The following is a 16,898-nucleotide window of genomic DNA, read 5'->3' as shown; positions in this document are numbered from 1 at the left end:
TGGGAAAATTGGAAGACCTTGAGAATCGTAGCTGGCGAAACAACGTCCAGATTTTTGGAATTCCTGAGGACGAGGAAGGCTGAGATATAGTGAAATTCCTAGACGAGCTCTTCCCGAGTCTGCTTGACATAACAGGACATAAGATGGAAATCGAGCGAGCTCACAGAGTTCCAGCTCGGAGATCCGCTGAGGGAGACAGGCCTCGATCAATTCTGGCCAAATTTCTGAGATCATCTGATAAAGATCTCATGTTACGCGAGGCGAGGAGTAAAGGATGGCTTGTTCCCAGATTTTGCAAATTCGACAAGAGAGAAATGTAATAGAGTCAAGGAATCCAAGAAACTCTTACATCAACGGAAGGTCGCTTTTGCATTGATGTTCCCGGCCAAATTGAGAATAGATACTAAAGATGGCTGCAAAATATTTACATGCCCACAGCAAGCGATGTCCTTCATAAAGTCAATAGAATGAGTAAGTTACTGTGTGACACTGTCTATGCAGCCGAGTGGACCTGACTCACTGAACACTCACTTGACCATCTGAGGAAATGAGCTCCTTTGTTTCTTTTTGTGCTGGTTCTGCTTAGCTGCTGGAGTTTGTTTTGTGGATTAACACTCCTTCGGGACAGTGTTGTGAATGAATCTGCATGTTCTTTGTGCTTATGCCGCCTATTGGTTGGAGTTTGTTCTGTGGAATATTTCTTGCAAAGCACTGGAGTGATTACGGCATTTTTTAGCACTCATGTAACAGCTGAGTGGACCTGACTCACTGAACGTTCACTTGACTGTCCGAGGAAACTGGGCACCTTTTTTGTTTTTTAGGTGCTAGTTCCGCCTAGTGGCTGGAGTTTGTTTTATAGATTATCGTTTGTTGTGTAATTCTGTCTCACAAAATTTGTACAGAAGCACCGGACTTGAGCAATCTGACAGCAGATTTGTCGTGGGGGCTCTCGTAGTCGTACACGGACTGTTTGAGTTTAGAGGGATGGACACCGGTTGGTGCTGTCATGCGCTGGGTTTGTTTGGTTCGGGGGGAAGTTCGAAGTTTGATTGTTGCACTAATGTTGGAATGTGGTCTTTATAATTTTATTTTTGACACGCAATCTATTTTTTCTAATATGTCAAAATGTCAAATGTTAATATGAGTGGATTGTCTCTCTCCATGTGGAATGTGAATGGATTGGGGCACCCCATTAAAAGAAGGAAGGTTATTTATTTTCTTAAACATAAGAAATATGATATTGTGTTTCTTCAATATACACATCTTTCCCCGCAGGAAGCTGAAAATTTTGGGAAGATATGGGGTGGACATGTTTTCTTTAGTACTGGCTCATGTAAGAGCAGGGGAGTCATTACATTGACAAGTAAACATCTACAATTCAAATGTCTCAAACAGATTAATGATCAATTAGGAAGAGCTATTATTGTTTTAGCAGAAATTCAGGTCCAGAGGTTGATTTTGGCTAATATTTACGCACCTAACGTTGATGATCAGGGCTTTTTTTATAGATCTTGAAGAGATGTTGCAAACCGTTGGCACCCCTCATGATATAATATTGGGAGGAGTCTTTAATCTTTTGATGGACTCGGTTCTTGATCATAGTGAAGCAAAAGTGTGTAAACACCCTAGAGCAACATTGGCGCTTCACAGGATGTGTAAAAATCTTGATCTTACAGATATTTGGAGACTTTTAAACCTATCTAGTAGGGACTATACATTTTTTTTCATCAGTCCATAACATTAATTCTAGAATGATTTATATATATATATATATATATATATATATTCTAAGTCCCTCATTTCATCTGTTGTTGATTGCTCAATTGGAAACATCTTAGTCTCAGATCACTCCCTGGTGAGTTTAAAGGTGTTGCCACATATGGAGAAAAATAAATCATATAATTGGTGCTTTAATGTATCCCTTTTGCAAAATCCTGAATTCCAACAAATGTTAAAGGCTGAAATCATTCTTTATATGGAGACTAACTGGTCCTCAGTATCCTCTGTGAGTGTGGCTTGGAAGGCACTTAAGGCGGTTCATAGGGGTCGGATTATACAGTATGCCTCATTCATCAAAAAATCCAAAGTACGAGAACTCGTGGAGTTGGAAGGGAATATTAAAAATGCTGAGGCAGAGCTGAAGCGCCGAATGTCATCTGATGGCCTCAGAGAATTGACCCGACTGAAATACAGATATAATTCTATTTTGTCGCAGAAGGTGGAGTTTTGGCTGTTCAGGTCAAGACAGTCATACTTTGAGTCGGGGGATAAAGCAGGGAAGCTTTTGGCTAGATATATAAAGCAGAGAGAGTCTTTTTCTGCCATTCCCTCAGTGAGAACTGCTAGTGGTGAAATATTTACCTCGGCCATTGATATTAATAATGCTTTTAAAGAATTCTATCTTGAACTTTATAGTTCCACGTCTTCGTCTACTGATGAAGATATTAGAAACTTTGTGGAACCATTAGGTCTCCCTAAACTGACAACTGAGCAAAAAAATTCTCTTGATTCTGAGATAAACTTGGAGGAGCTTGACGAGGTAATTAAGGCCTTACCTACAGACGAGGCTCCAGGGCCAGATGGCTTTGCCGCTGAATTTTTTAGATCTTATGCTACAGCACTGGCTCCACATTTGTTAGAAGATTATACGGAATCATTAAAGAATGGAAAGCTTTCGCCAACCATGACACAAACCCGGATCAGTCTGATTCTTAAAAAGGACAAAGATAAAGCGAGTGTAAGAGTTACCGTACAATTTCCCTGATTCAGCTAGACATTAAAATTGTCAAAAATTTGGGTTAAACGATTAAGTAAAGTTATGACATCTCTTATACATATAGATCACGTGGGGTATATTAGGGGTCGTTGCTCTTCTGATAACATTAGGTGTTTCATCAATATCATGTGGTCAGTGGCGAATGATCAGACTCTGGTCGCTGCCACCTCACTTGATGCCGAAAAGGCATTTGATATGGTAGAATGGGATTATCTTTTTAAGGTTTTGGAAAATACGGGTTCGGAAATACTTTTATTGAATGGATTAAGTTACTTTATAGACACCCGGTAGCGGCAGTACAAACAATTAATTTCAGATTATTTTACTCTGGATAGGGGCATCCGGCAGGGTTGCCCTCTTTCCCCATTACTGTTCTGTCTTGCCCTGGAACCATTAGCAGCCGCGATAAGAAAGGAGGATGATTTTCCTGGGGTGATGGCGGGAGGTGTGGCGCGTAAGCTTCCACTTTAAACAGATGATATTTTGTTATTCGTCTCCGACCCCACTAGATCTATGCCTTGCCTCCACAGGATTGTTAATTCCTTCTCTAAATTCTCAGGATACAGAGTCAATTGATCTAAATCCGAAGCTTTGGCTCTGACAGCGTACTGCCCAATAACAGCTTTTCAACCGGGTGCCTTCCAGTGGCCCAAACAGGGCATTAAGTATTTGGGCATTTTCGGGGGGGCAGGGGTTTAATGTGAATAATTGATTCTGTATTTTATGTTGTGTTTGTATGTTTTATGATTGGAATTAATAACAAATTGTTAATAAAAAAATAAAATAAAAAGTCTGAGACAACAAGTGAAAATGCTTTTATAATATAATACTTTTTTTGTTTTATAACAAATAATATGATCAGTACAATAATTGAGTGAAAAGTTGAACTGAATAAATTAAATGAGCATTTCTTAGTATTTGTTATGTACCCGTTTTGCTTTAATGACAGCATGCTCTCGAGCTGGTTTGTGAAAAACCTGATGATCAATGTTATCCAGCATGATTTAAGAATGTTCAAACTTTTGTGCAAACGAGTTAACATAGTCAGTGTCATAAATGTGCTTATTTGATTAGTGATGGAATCTGAAATGTTTCTTGTTATTTACATCACAACTTTTGTGTGTTAAATGTTTCGAAATCCAAAAACTTTGTTTTTGTATTTAATATGGTTTCAGACCTTTTGACCCCACTGTACCTGTACACCCCACATTTTTAAATTTGACAAATTACTGTAAATGGCCAATTCCCTTGGCTCTATTTTAGAGCATAAAAAGTAGACCATAAACAGAACTTATTTCAGTGCTTCTTGCCTTTAATTTGATATTTATGCTGTGTATATGATTAAAGGTTGTACAGATGGAACATAAAAACACAGTTTAACACAATTGCCTCTTTCATCTGCAAATACAGTATTCACAGTGTGGCACCAACATAACTGGGCTTTTCCAAATGCAATAATTCTTATGTTACCAGTGCTGCAACAAATGAAAAAGTGAAAAACAATGAACATAATAATGGATTAGGAGGGTGGTTATTTCCTTTTTATTCCTCTGTTTTAAAACATCACATTTAAGGCTTAACTCAAATCCTCTTGATATACAACAGAATCTGTGAACTCCGTGACATTTCACTGTATTAAAAGTCGTATTTATGCCATGCCAAAACTTCAGACACTTTGTGTTTTTGCTGTGCTTACAGATGAGATGATGCTGGATCAAAATGCACAGTTTCTGACATGTTTTTGGCAGTTTCAGTCTGTCTTTGTGCTTTATGTTAATTTGGTATTATTGGCACCAAAGTTCAGACTTTAATTTTGACATTAAAGGGACAGTTCACCCAAAAATTTATATTCTGTCATCATTTACTCACCCTTGTGTCATTCCAAACTCGTATGACTTTCTTTCATCTGTAGAACCTGAAAGGAGATATTAGGCAAAATGTTTGTCTCAGTCACCATTCACTTTGCATACCCCCCCACCCAAATACAATGAAAGTGAATGGTCACTGAGGCTTACATTCTGCCTCACATCTCCTTTTGTGTTTAAATGGAGAGTGAGTAAATGATTACAGACTTCTCATTTTTCCATGGTGTGTAACGTTAATTCAATAAATAATGATTGAAATCACACCAATGCCTTTGTAGAGAACAACGAATTAGCTACAACAGCATTCACAAAATCATTTCAGTGTGCAGTCACTTTTTTAGGCATTACACATTATAATTGTGCCATTGTTGTCCTATTTGTTGCAATGGAGAATTCATATGTATGAGATTAGAGACTTTAGTCAACCACAGAACACATTTGATCTTGAATGGTGCCTCCTGACAAGAAAATTAATGGGTATTAAGATAAAAAATAAGCAGCAATGACTTAATGGCAAATTCCATTATGTCTAGAGTATATTTAGGTTAACTGCAGCAGTCTCGTTTAAATTGCTTCAGTCTTTCTCTTTACTGTAAGCAAACATTTAATGCAGGGATTCACGCATCACTTCCTCAGAGGTATGACTAAACACAACAGTGCATTGCACGCACCTTTTTTTTTTTTTTTACAGGTGGTGAGCCTACTTTTGATTCTCATAGTTTTGGTTTCCACAGCTTAGGATCTTTTTGATTATGCTTAAAATTTTGGATAAACCGATGCATCATTCAAAAGCTATAAGTGGATCATTCTAATTACTCAGCTGGTGAACATGACATTGAACTGATTACCTCAAATCTGCACAATGCAGCTATTTTTTGCCTAAATATTTCTACAATAAATAATTCTGTAGATCTTTAACAGTAGGCTATATAATTAGACAAATACATGTCTAAATAGTGTTCATATTTTAACATGAATCTACAAACAGTGGACATTTCTTGGTCTAGGCATTGGTTAATTAGTTACTACTTGGTAAGTTGCACCTTACAAGCCACTGACGTGCACAAAACGGGGGCTACAGGGGCACAAGCCCCTGCTCCTTTCGTTCACAAATATAAAGGTGCCCTTTTAAGCGGAGGTGCCTTTAAGAGCACTGAGATTTAAGCGGAGGTGGCTTTACTACAGCACAAGTGATTCATTAAGCCTGTCAACATAAAAAGCATTGTGACATTAAACAAATTTTACCACCCAAATCTCATTACAGTAATGCTTTACCACTTTTTACTAAAATCAGCAGAAATGAAAGGCAGTACCAAGGGAGGACTACTATGATGTATAAATACTTTATAATTTAAATATAATTTTTTTCACATTGTGGTAAAGGGAATATCATAATTACCATATATTTTCACATTGTGGTAATGAGAATATCATATTGACCATCTTTTTAAGCATTGCGGTAATGAGAATATAATGACCGTCTTCTTTTCGCAATGCAGTAATGAGAATATAATAATGACCGTCTTTTTTGCATTGCGGTAATGAGAATATTATAATGGCCTTTTTTTACATTGCAGTAATAAGAATATTATACTGACCATCTTTTTTCGCATTGGGGTAATGAGAATATCAAAATGGCCATCTTTTTTTTACATTGCATTAATGAGAATATCATATTGATCTTTTTTTGCATTGCGGTAATGAGAATATTATAATGACCATCTTTTTTTCGCATTGCGGTAATGAAAATATCATAATGGACATCTTTTTTAGCATTGCGATAATGAGAATATTATAATTACAATCTTTTTACGAATTGTGGTAATGAGTATCATAATGACCATATTTTGTTTGTTTTTTTGCATTGTGGTATTGAGAACATCAAATGACAATTTTTTTTCACATTGCGGTAATGAGATTATTACAATGACCATATTTTTTAGCTTTTTAGTAATTAGAATATCATAATGCCTGTCTTTTTTTAGCATTGTGGTAATGAGAATATTATAATGACCATATTTTTCGCATTGCGGTAATAAAATTATTATTATGACAATTTTTTTTAGCATTGCGGTAATGAGAATTGGGGGGTAAAATGAGCATAACTATTGTGTAAATAATGTCACAATGTAAAAAAAAAATGTAATGACCATAAAAATAGGATTCCATTTCTATATACAAAATATAATTTCTTATTTGTTTCTTTTGATTTTGGAGTACTAGTACCAGAACATTTTCTTGACAGGTTTTGTGAGGATCACCCATATACGATGCAGTTAAAGAGTGAGGCAACCATAACACTACACTGGTATATTCTGCATGCATATCTCTCTTATAAAGAAAGAATAGTACATTGAAATGTTCCCTGAACTCGCACAGTATCAAATGATCCACACGAATCATACGAGTGACTCGCAAACAGTTGGATTATCCGAGTCTTGGCTGTGCATTGAACTCAGTCCCGTGTCCGAGTCATCATCATTGGTGCTGCAGGTTTTTGACAGTCCTCTCGCCTGCTCTACCCAAACATTGTCCTTGTCTTCAGAGGGTAACTGCTCAGTTTCAGTTTCAACCTGCTCATCTTTGCTGTCCTTCGACCGTTCGCCCTCTAATTCGTCTAATCTGTGAACCTTTTCAAGTAATTCCCTCAACTCCAGCTCCTTCGAGTCCAAAATCTCCTGGCTCATGTCCAGGTCGCTCCTCACAGTCTCCAGATCAGTGTTCAAGCGCAGCCCTATGTATAAACTCGTATCCAGTTCTGTTTTGATTCTCTCCTCCTCTAATTGGAGTTCATTGTCTGATAGGGAGTCAGGTACAACTGAGACTGGCTCCTCAGGGACTGAAGTCACCTTGAGGGCCATTTCTTCAGCAATACTCTCGGTGTCTTTGTTGGAGAGCTCCTCCTGCCGCCGTCTCATCCATCTGTGGTTGAGTTCCTCTTGAATTTCGCCCGTAAGTATATCCATAAGAGCTTCCCGCTCCGCTAGTTCATCTTGAAGTTGAATAACTTGGTCGCACCGTGACGCGTACTGCTCAAACTGCGCGATAGCCTCCGACGCGTCCGTTTGCGCGCTGGAATCCGTATCCGATCCCTGGTCCAACAAATAAGTGTCCTGCACGTAGTTTACACCGTGTCTTTTCATTCTGTCAAAGTGCACTTTTGATTCATACCTCTCGATTTCACCATCCAACTCTTTTATCCGTTGTATCTGCTGGCGAATAGTGTGATCCTGTGAAACAATAAGATGCACTAAGGTCTCCATTTTCTCCACAGAGGATCTGTCTCTCACCAAAGTCTCTTCTTTCTTCTTATTCATTTTGTCCAACTTTCTAAAAGCCTTTCTCACAATCCGGCGCTGTTTGTCTTGGGAAAACGCCATGGTGGCTCTGGCGGTGCCCTTGTAGGCGCAGGGACTCTCTTTGCTGAGCACAACCCGCGCTTCGGCGCTCCGAGGTCCGTTGCTGGGCATGGACGCCTCGTTCTTCACCAGGACGAACCTCACGTTCTCCTGCTCGTCTCCCCAGGCGCCCCAAAGGCGCATGATTTTAGTTTTATTAGGCAATGTCCGTTCAAACCCTCTCCACTTTTCCACGATACAATACGACTGTGGGGTGCCGGTGAGCATCGCCGCGCTCGCACCTTGCTGCAAGATCTGGTCCTCCAACAGCACCTTCACCACGTCCGCGCAGGTGGTGCGCCTGGACAGCCCGGACACCAGCTTCTCCTCCCGGCATACCCACACCGAGATTTTGCTCTCCTCTGGTTCCATGATGATTTACATCTAGTTCACGCAAACAGTCTTTTATATGGGAAGAAAATGAAGCTTAAAATCCACTCTCCACGGGGAATCTGGAAAGTTACATTTCGCACAAGTTTAGAAGGTGAATGACGTTTAAAATATGAGGTAAAGAGATATGGCACTTTGGCTAGCTGACTGCGTTGCCTTCTGTGCGTCTGTAACACCACTGATAATAGTGTTTGTCCCTAAACTACAGCAGCGTGTTTCTGAGCGTGCAGGCACCGCCCACACTTCACTGTGTGTGTGTGTGTGTGTGTGTGTGTGTGTCCCAAGATCACGTGACATTATACGCCACCAACTTCAGTCATTTTAGAAAAGAATGCAATGTAATGATCATGAGCAACCACTGTGTATAGCAATATCATAGATAAAAATAAAAAAATAAATAAAAAAACATTTAATGAAAGTTTTCATTTCATTACTTTGATTAAATACGCTAATATATTATGCTTAAAAACCAATGTTATTCAAATATGAATTGTATAATATGTAATAAATATATATGTGTGTGTATATATATATATATATATATATATATACACACACACACACACACACACATAAGGCACTTACAATGGATGTGAATGGGGGCCAATTTCTGGAGGGTTTAAAGACAGAAATGTGAAGTTTATATTTTTATTAAAGCACTTACATTAATTCTTCTGTTAAAACTCATGTATTATTTGAGCTGTAAATTTGTTTAAATCATGTTTACAGTCGTCATGGCAACAAAGTTGTAAAATTGGATATAATTTTACACAGAAAAGGTTAGCAAGCGATTTTATCACACTTAAATAATGTTAACAGGCATATTGTTTACATTTTGTGGCTATACTTTTGAAACAGTGAGTATTTTTAACGTTTACAGACTGGCCCCATTGTCTTCCATAGTAAGTGCCTCACTGTAACCCAGATTTTAGCTTTATTTTTTTATTTTTATTTTTTTTTTGGAAGAAAAAGAGGGACTCGAATTTAATTTTTGTGAAAATAAACATCACGCCACAAATGCTGTCGATTGAGCTTAAATTGTATTGAATCTGGAAAGTTCCTTTAATATAATTAAAAAGTAAGGTTTCAGCTAATGTATTTAAATATGCTTAACTTTGCTAAGTATAAAATTTGTTCAATTAATGCCAAAACAAATGTAGTTGCTTCGCCATTTACCAAACTGTATTGTAAAACAAAACTGAATATTATTTATTAAATTTGTCATGAAATAAAAATGCATAACCCTTCAAATCAGACTGAATGATATTTTGGAGTGTACTAGATGATATTTAGAATATTGTGTATGATTTTCAGGCTTCCTGTTCACTAGGGAGGCTTTTTATGGTTGCTTATATTAAAAAATAAAAGGTCAGTGACAGAGTGAATACAACGTGAATCACTGCTGATGGCATCTATCCAGTTGTGCAAAACCGTATGTCCAGATTTCCAAAATTCCCATGGGTCAACAAGGATTTAGGGCGTAATATCTTTAGATGAGAGAGACCAAAGGATAATTTTGTTGATGAAATAAGCCATCAGGCCCACATACACACGTTTTACTGTATTAATATAGTCCCACATCGACATACATCAGTGGATGCCCATTACTAATTTGCTAATGATGATGATAATAAATCATATCAAATAATTTAATTGTAATATAATGGTAATATAATAATTATTTTATATATTTATTATAATTATATTATTAAAACAAATTTTTTTTTGTCTTTTAATTGCAAAACAATCATTTAAAAAATAAATATAATGTATTAGTGACAAAAAATACAACCAATTAAAACAGTGTGGGCCCTGTAAATAATTTTTTAAAAGTATACTGCCATCTGGTGGTTTCTAAGAAACATTACATGTGTTTTAATAAAACTACATAAAAAACATAGATTCTCTCAGAAACGTTAGAAGTGCAACGGACTTTAAGGTTGTTAGTGCAAGAGAAAAAATACAAAAGCTATTCAAAGCAGTCTGCGGTACAAACACTACAAGTTTATTTTCATTTTCTTTTCGTTTCATCCCTCCAACGTAAAAGTAAACATTACACAATTGAAACAATTATTTGACAAAAGTCTCCACCTATTAAAAAGCTACCCCAACTCAATGCTTCAGTGCTCTCCAGACAAAAGAATTGACAAAAACATTAGTGTTCTGTTTCAGTGCTCATTTTGCTAACAGATACTCTTCAAAACAGGTTAAACACGGGTGTTTAGATTTCAGATAAAATATGCAACAATCTTATTTGGTGAATACAACGGAGATCAACAATTGAATTCAGATTATGAGTCATTTTACCCAGAGCAATATGAAATATACAGTCCTTTAACCACTGGACTGTCATTCAGATATTCAGGTTGTTTCATTGTAACTTCACCTCACATGATGCCTTTGTGTACATAAAATCTTATCATCCATTCCTTATATACATAACATTAAAATGAATTGTTGTCCTTACAGGGTAGAGGAGTACCTGATTTTTAACCTTTATTGTTTTATACTGTGCCTTTTGCCCCTGTCAAACAATGTTGCCTTGTTAACTGGTCCACAAAATAAAAATAGAAAAATCGAAATTGCTAAATGCACAAGAGAGACAACACTTTTCTGTCAGCCAGTTTTAGAATGAATCACATTTCTCCCAGCTTGCAAAAGAATTCAAATGTCAAAGGCATTATGGTGATTGATCCAAATCTGACTCACTTTTTTTGGTGTCAACATTTCAAATCTTTTCTAAGCTGGAAAATCAAACAAACACACAAGGCACTTTCAACACCTGTAGCATTCACTTGGCATGAACAGAAGTGATAGAGTGTATTTATTTGGTGTACGAAAAGAGAAAAATTAATGACCTACTTTGCTTAGACTGGCTTGAAAAAAAAAATGGTATACCTGTCAACATTTTTATGGGACAAAATACAAACAAAAGTGAGGTCACATACTTTTACTCAGTGTTTATCCTTATACTTTGTCTAATTCTAAGGCACGATATTCTTTTATGCTTTGGTGATTTTGCTATGTAAAATCCTTTGCTTGTGTAGCATCTTTTGATATGGGAAGGAACAGACAATTTATCGGATAAAAATGTGCTAGTTTAACTAAATGCTCTTAAATTCACAAATAAACAATTTTATCACCTCAAACGACTACTGGATATACAAACAATACAACAAAGGTAATTATTTAGATTTGTTTGTCTTTAATGGCTTGATTTATCTATATCCTGCAATCTGTTCAATTAATTATTTTTAGCTGTTTTCTAAATGGTTCTATTTTAAAAAATGCATGTATCTAAGTATAGTGTTTTAGTATGTTTAATTGTAGGTCAGACTGTGCAGTGTATAAAGCAGTAAGTTCCACATAAATAATACAGTACCTTTTTATGCTCTTTCATTAATTAAATTCACTAAAGGTGAAAAATACCTGGGGGCAAAGTCTTTGAAATCTACTGTTCAGTGTGAGAATAAAAGACAGTGAAAAAAAAACTTTGCCATTACAATTTTATATAGGCAACGTCCATCCAAAACACATGTTGATTTAAAACATCCACCAGGTTAAACACAGACATCCTAACAAAGTAACAAGACCGTACCGCCAGTTTACCCACACAACAGATTAAAAAGAAAAATAAACACCAAAACACAAATGACAAAAAAATATAATAAATGTAGTTATTAATTCCAGAAAAAATTTGCTGAAAGCCTTCTGGGTGGGACGGCCGGAGACACAGCCATTTAAAATGAGCTTGTGAGACATTCAAAAGCTTTTCTTAGTCAGACAGGCTCTTCTGCCATTGGCTGCTGTCAGCTGTGTAGTTGCCACGAGTAAAAACCTCAGTGAATATAAAGTCGCCACTGTTCTCAAGTTCTTTTTCCGCTCTCTGTGGGCAGCGTGTAGCTGGCTGACTGTTCATAGTGTTGGTCGTACGAGATGTGGCGTCTCAGTCTTTGACCAGTCTGTAGATGTGATGCTGAGCGCCGTGCTCGCTGTTTGATACTTCAAACACGCAGGCCATGCACAGCAGTGTCTCTTGTGTTTCTCTGTTCGACACCACCTAAAGGGACAGCAAGAAATGCTGTAAGTTGCACAGACAAACACGTGTATGCAATCCACAAGAGATGAGGTACACTGCGGTTTGTGGTTTGTTTTGGCACTTTATATAAATGAACAGTTTATATAAGTCTAAAGTCAGAACGTTGGAAGAAAAGGGCTAGTTTTGCCAAAGTTGTGAGGTTCTTAGTTTTTACTGTTTAAAAATGCCAATAAAATCTTATAAAGACCTGCATTTAAAAATGTATGGCTGCCCTATACGTTGTAAATGATACAACACGTTCTTGCATGGAGATTGTAAGACCTACCAATAGTATGGTGAAGTTCTCTAGTACACTGTTCATCATGTATTTCTCAGGCAGGTGCTTTAGTTTATGGATGAAGTTGATCATGTATTCACACATGGGCGACCGGCTGATTTTGTACACAAAACGGCCATTATCAAACCGAGCATACTCCGTCTGTGAGAGCAAGGAAGAGGAGAAGACAAGAACAGTTAGCTTTTATTAATGACTGGAGAAAATTACAGAATTATTAACAATAGGGGCCTGGGTAGCTCAGCGAGTATTGACGCTGACTACCACCCCTGGAGTCGCGAGTTCCAATCCAGGGTGTGCTGAGTGACTCCAGCCAGGTCTCCTAAGCAACCAAATTGGCCCGGTCGCTAGGGAGGGTAGATTCACATGGGGTAACCTCCTCGTGGTCGCGATTAGTGGTTCTCGCTCTCAATGGGGCGCGTGGTAAGTTGTGCGTGGATCGCGGAGAGTAGCATGATTCTCCACATGCTATGAGTCTCCGTGGTGTCATGCACAGCGAGCCACGTGATAAGATGCGCGGATTGACTGTAACTGAGACTTGTCCTCTGCTACCCGGATTGAGGTGAGTTACCGCGCCACAACGAGGACGTGGGAATTGGGCATTCCAAATTGGGAGAAAAGGGGATTAAAAAATAAAATAAAATTATAAGAAAATTAATTATCATCAAAATAATTACGATTTTGTTCATAAAATTATATAATACAAAAAGAAGTAATACTTTTTAATTTAGAGAGGTTTGAAAGTTACTTCAAATACAAAGTTACTACATAATTAATTAAAAATAATCAAATAACACATCCCTTAAACTTAAAGGGTCATGAAACCCCGAAACATCACTTAAAACAATGATAGCACTCATTAAGTTTATTGTTAAGGAAAAGGTGGTAATTTTTTTGTTTTATCGGCCCTGTTTACACGCGTTTCATATCCGGATAGTATCTGGATATTCTTTTGACTGCAAAGTGTAAATATAAACCAACTAACGCATCTCCACTGTGGTCGGATAGAGATCCGATCAAAATTACCCGTGCAAAATGGAAAACACTTCTTATATTACATCAGTGGCTTTGGAAACTAAAATTCTCTGTCTTTTAGCAGATTGCAAAAACACTGATGGATAATCCAAATGCTTTCTACCACTTTAACAGTCAGGGTTTTACTTCTTTTAAAAAAATGTGGCAGCCGACAAAGCTAAATTTCGGGTTGCTGAAGCAAATCTAATGATATTCATATCCAACCCAGTCTCATGAAAATTGGTACATATTTTCCGAGTTGACTATTTCGTATGATTTCATACGAGTTCGTTTGTATAAATTTGTATGACTTCATCACATGCAAATGTCCAGATGTCTAATGTGGAAGTAAGCGAGAGTTTTGCGCATGAGGCGTTATTAATAATATGCCCTTACCTAAACCCCTTATCTAAACTTAACTGATCAATAGAGTGTGCAAACATGATAGGAAGCTGTTGTGTGTGACAGAAGCATATTAGATGGAAACGATGTCCAGTGATGTCATTGGCTAAAGTGAAAGTCATACGAATTCATACGAATGCAGTTGTACGATATACGAATTAGCCAAATTTAGAAAAGTTGTATGAATCCTTACGATTTCACCATGAGAGTGTGTAGTCATATCACTTTAGGCGCTTTGTATTTGCTTCTCATCTGAAAGACTGAAAACTATTTCCACCTGATACAACTTTCATACATTTTGAGATACTCAAAATGTATTTCAATGTAATAGTTAATGGGATTTTGTTCATTGTTCGGATGATAAGACTGCAAGATGGCAGTGTCTGTTGTGTTCATCACATTGTGATGGCTGGATTAACAGAAAAAAGGCAAGAACACACAACACAGCGCTTTAACAACTGACAACTGTAGGGTAATCTCACCACATATTTAATTACTTACTAGTTGTATCTGGATAACGAAAACGCATTTGCATTTACACCTTTAAATGTGGTCATAATCGTTCATGACCACCTCTGAATGTGGTTTGAGTAATCCAATCAAAATGTCATTTAATGTGGCCAAGTGCAATCCAATAGTAATCTGATCACCGAAAACGTATGTTAATGCAAGGTATAAATGGGGCCATTGAGCCATTTCGTTTTTCTGGTTTAAAAAACGAAAGTTGAAGCAAAGTCACAAAAATTAGGTATATGTGTAAACTCTGGGTTATAATTGGTAGGAAAGTACACATGTACTGCCTTATGCATGAGCTCACATTACAGTGGAGAACTCAGAATACATGCAGACATGACAGAGGTTTGGTGCTAGTTCAAAACAGCACTCGCTGAACAAAAATGAGAACAGACTTTTACACTAAACACCATGGTGAGATCGAAATCACTCATCAGAATGGACCACAGTCCATAACTGGACCGATGCGAGCATTTCTTGGGTGCAGTACTGCTTCTCGCGCTCCAAACATGCTGTTTATGAAGGGAGACTGTTATTTCAGATGCTGATTTTATCGCATCTTCTCCGTGTGTTATGGACAAGATATCACGGCGGCTTGTTCAAAAACAGAAAACAATAATAAGACTGAAAACTCAAAGTAATGTCAGCTCTCTCTTTTTTTTTTACATTGTGCGAATGTTTCCGGGATGGTTTCGTACATGGTTTACCACTGTTATGTTGTCATGACAACATAGCTGAAATACTGGATAACTTTACACAGACAAGGCTAGTAAGCAATTTAATCACAACAGAGTCATGTTAAAAAATACTATGCTTAAGTGTTGTGGCTATACTTTAGAAAAACAGTGTGTATGTAATGTTTTGTGTATTGGACCTGTTTACTTCCATTGTATGTGCCTTACTAAATGCAATTTTATTCCTTAGAAAAATTATTTTCTGTGCCAGTCAACATTATGCCACAAATACTGTCAATAGATTTTAACTTGTATTAAACCCAAAACACTTCTTGTAAGAATAAATATCTATGAATTAATTTAGTCTCAAAGCAGTGCTGGTTTTGATGGTAATGTCTGCTCTGAGTGCTGCTCTCACTTCATTCTCAAAATTTTAAACAAACCATCCAAATCTTTTTTGCAGATTTCCAAACTGTTCTATCGTCTTTCACTCTTCACACTTTTGTCCCATGATTGATATACAGCAAAGTGCCGCAAAACTTTTTGTTTTCATCTCCACTCATGATGTGATCTCTGCCATCTCTGTTGTGTGTGTGTTTTGGAAGTAGCTCTTGTCCCCCTCCCATCCTATCCCCGTAACCGCTCATATTTGTACATATTTTTATGCTTATTCCATGAGTCTTTTTTCAGTCTGAGGTGTGAACGATTGGTGCTGAACTAGGGGGGTTTCATGACACTTTAACTGAATTTTTTTATTTTATTTGATGAATGGGTAAATCATACTATAAAACATACATTTCGATAAACTTGATGCCAAAATGTCAATGTCAAACTTTGTCTTTTTTTAGTCTTTTATGTAATACTGCTTTTGTGATCCCATTTCGAGTGCCCAGGTCCATCTACATTTGTGGGTCAATGATGTGACATTGTTTTATGTCTGGATCAATAAAGTTTTTCAAAAATGCGTTAAAAATGCAATTCACACAAACAATTATGGTACTTGAATAGACCACTACTAAGATTAACATGTTTTCAATTCTTGAGTAACAAGTCATTTTGATATTTTTTCTAGGGTTTAAAGTAAAAAATGTCTAAAGTGGTATAACCGTCCAGAGACAACAATAAAAAAAAAGTCTCATTAAAAGCTGGAATTCTTGAAAAACGAAAGTTGGTATATGTGGTTTGGAATAATCTTTTATTATTATTTATTTAAAAAAAAACATAAGCAGTGAAACAATTTTGTTATTAATATAAAGTCAGGTGGTGTAACCAACATGAACTTAAAAAAAAAAAAAAAAAAAATCAGAGAGGACCCCTTTAGACCCTCATGACTGTATGTGAAGGTTTGTTTTATTATTATTATTATTATTATTATTAGGTCATATGGAGTAACCCTAAGAAAACTTCTTGATATTCGTGACTCAAAAATGCACGATAATTGTCACAAATATTTTTACCTTGAAAAATATGTTTAAAGACTTTGTTGAAATAAA

The 16,898-nt window shown here is 36.8% G+C and overlaps 2 protein-coding genes across 5 annotated transcripts in view; both read right to left on the bottom strand.

Moving 5' to 3' along the window:
• Window positions 1–4,067: 4,067 nt before the first annotated feature.
• LOC127436008 (ras association domain-containing protein 10-like) lies at window positions 4,068–8,640 on the bottom strand. The gene has a single exon (XM_051689886.1). The coding sequence runs from the start codon at window positions 8,409–8,411 to the stop codon at window positions 7,041–7,043; it is 1,371 nt and encodes a 456-aa protein (XP_051545846.1). The 5' UTR covers window positions 8,412–8,640; the 3' UTR covers window positions 4,068–7,040.
• A 1,773-nt stretch (window positions 8,641–10,413) lies between these two features.
• Window positions 10,414–16,898, bottom strand: part of LOC127435813 (transcriptional enhancer factor TEF-1-like) — a 47,463-nt gene continuing 40,978 nt past the window's right edge. For all 4 annotated transcript variants that reach the window (XM_051689534.1, XM_051689536.1, XM_051689537.1 and 1 more), the window contains 2 exons: window positions 12,794–12,946; window positions 10,414–12,489 (listed from right to left, as the gene is read on the bottom strand). In XM_051689534.1, the coding sequence (XP_051545494.1) occupies window positions 12,376–12,489; window positions 12,794–12,946 (267 nt within the window). In that variant the 3' untranslated portion in view covers window positions 10,414–12,375. The remainder of the gene's footprint in view (window positions 12,490–12,793; window positions 12,947–16,898) is intronic.

This window comes from Myxocyprinus asiaticus, chromosome 46 (genome assembly GCF_019703515.2).
Source record: "Myxocyprinus asiaticus isolate MX2 ecotype Aquarium Trade chromosome 46, UBuf_Myxa_2, whole genome shotgun sequence".
Classification (NCBI taxonomy): domain Eukaryota; kingdom Metazoa; phylum Chordata; class Actinopteri; order Cypriniformes; family Catostomidae; genus Myxocyprinus; species Myxocyprinus asiaticus.
Note: the sequence above shows the minus strand (reverse complement) of the source record. Positions and strands in the feature narration are given on the sequence as shown.

Excerpts from the sequence above, each read along its gene's own strand:
- LOC127436008 (XM_051689886.1), bottom strand. The coding sequence starts at position 8,411 with ATGGAACCAGAGGAGAGCAAAATCTCGGTGTGGGTATGCCGGGAGGAG.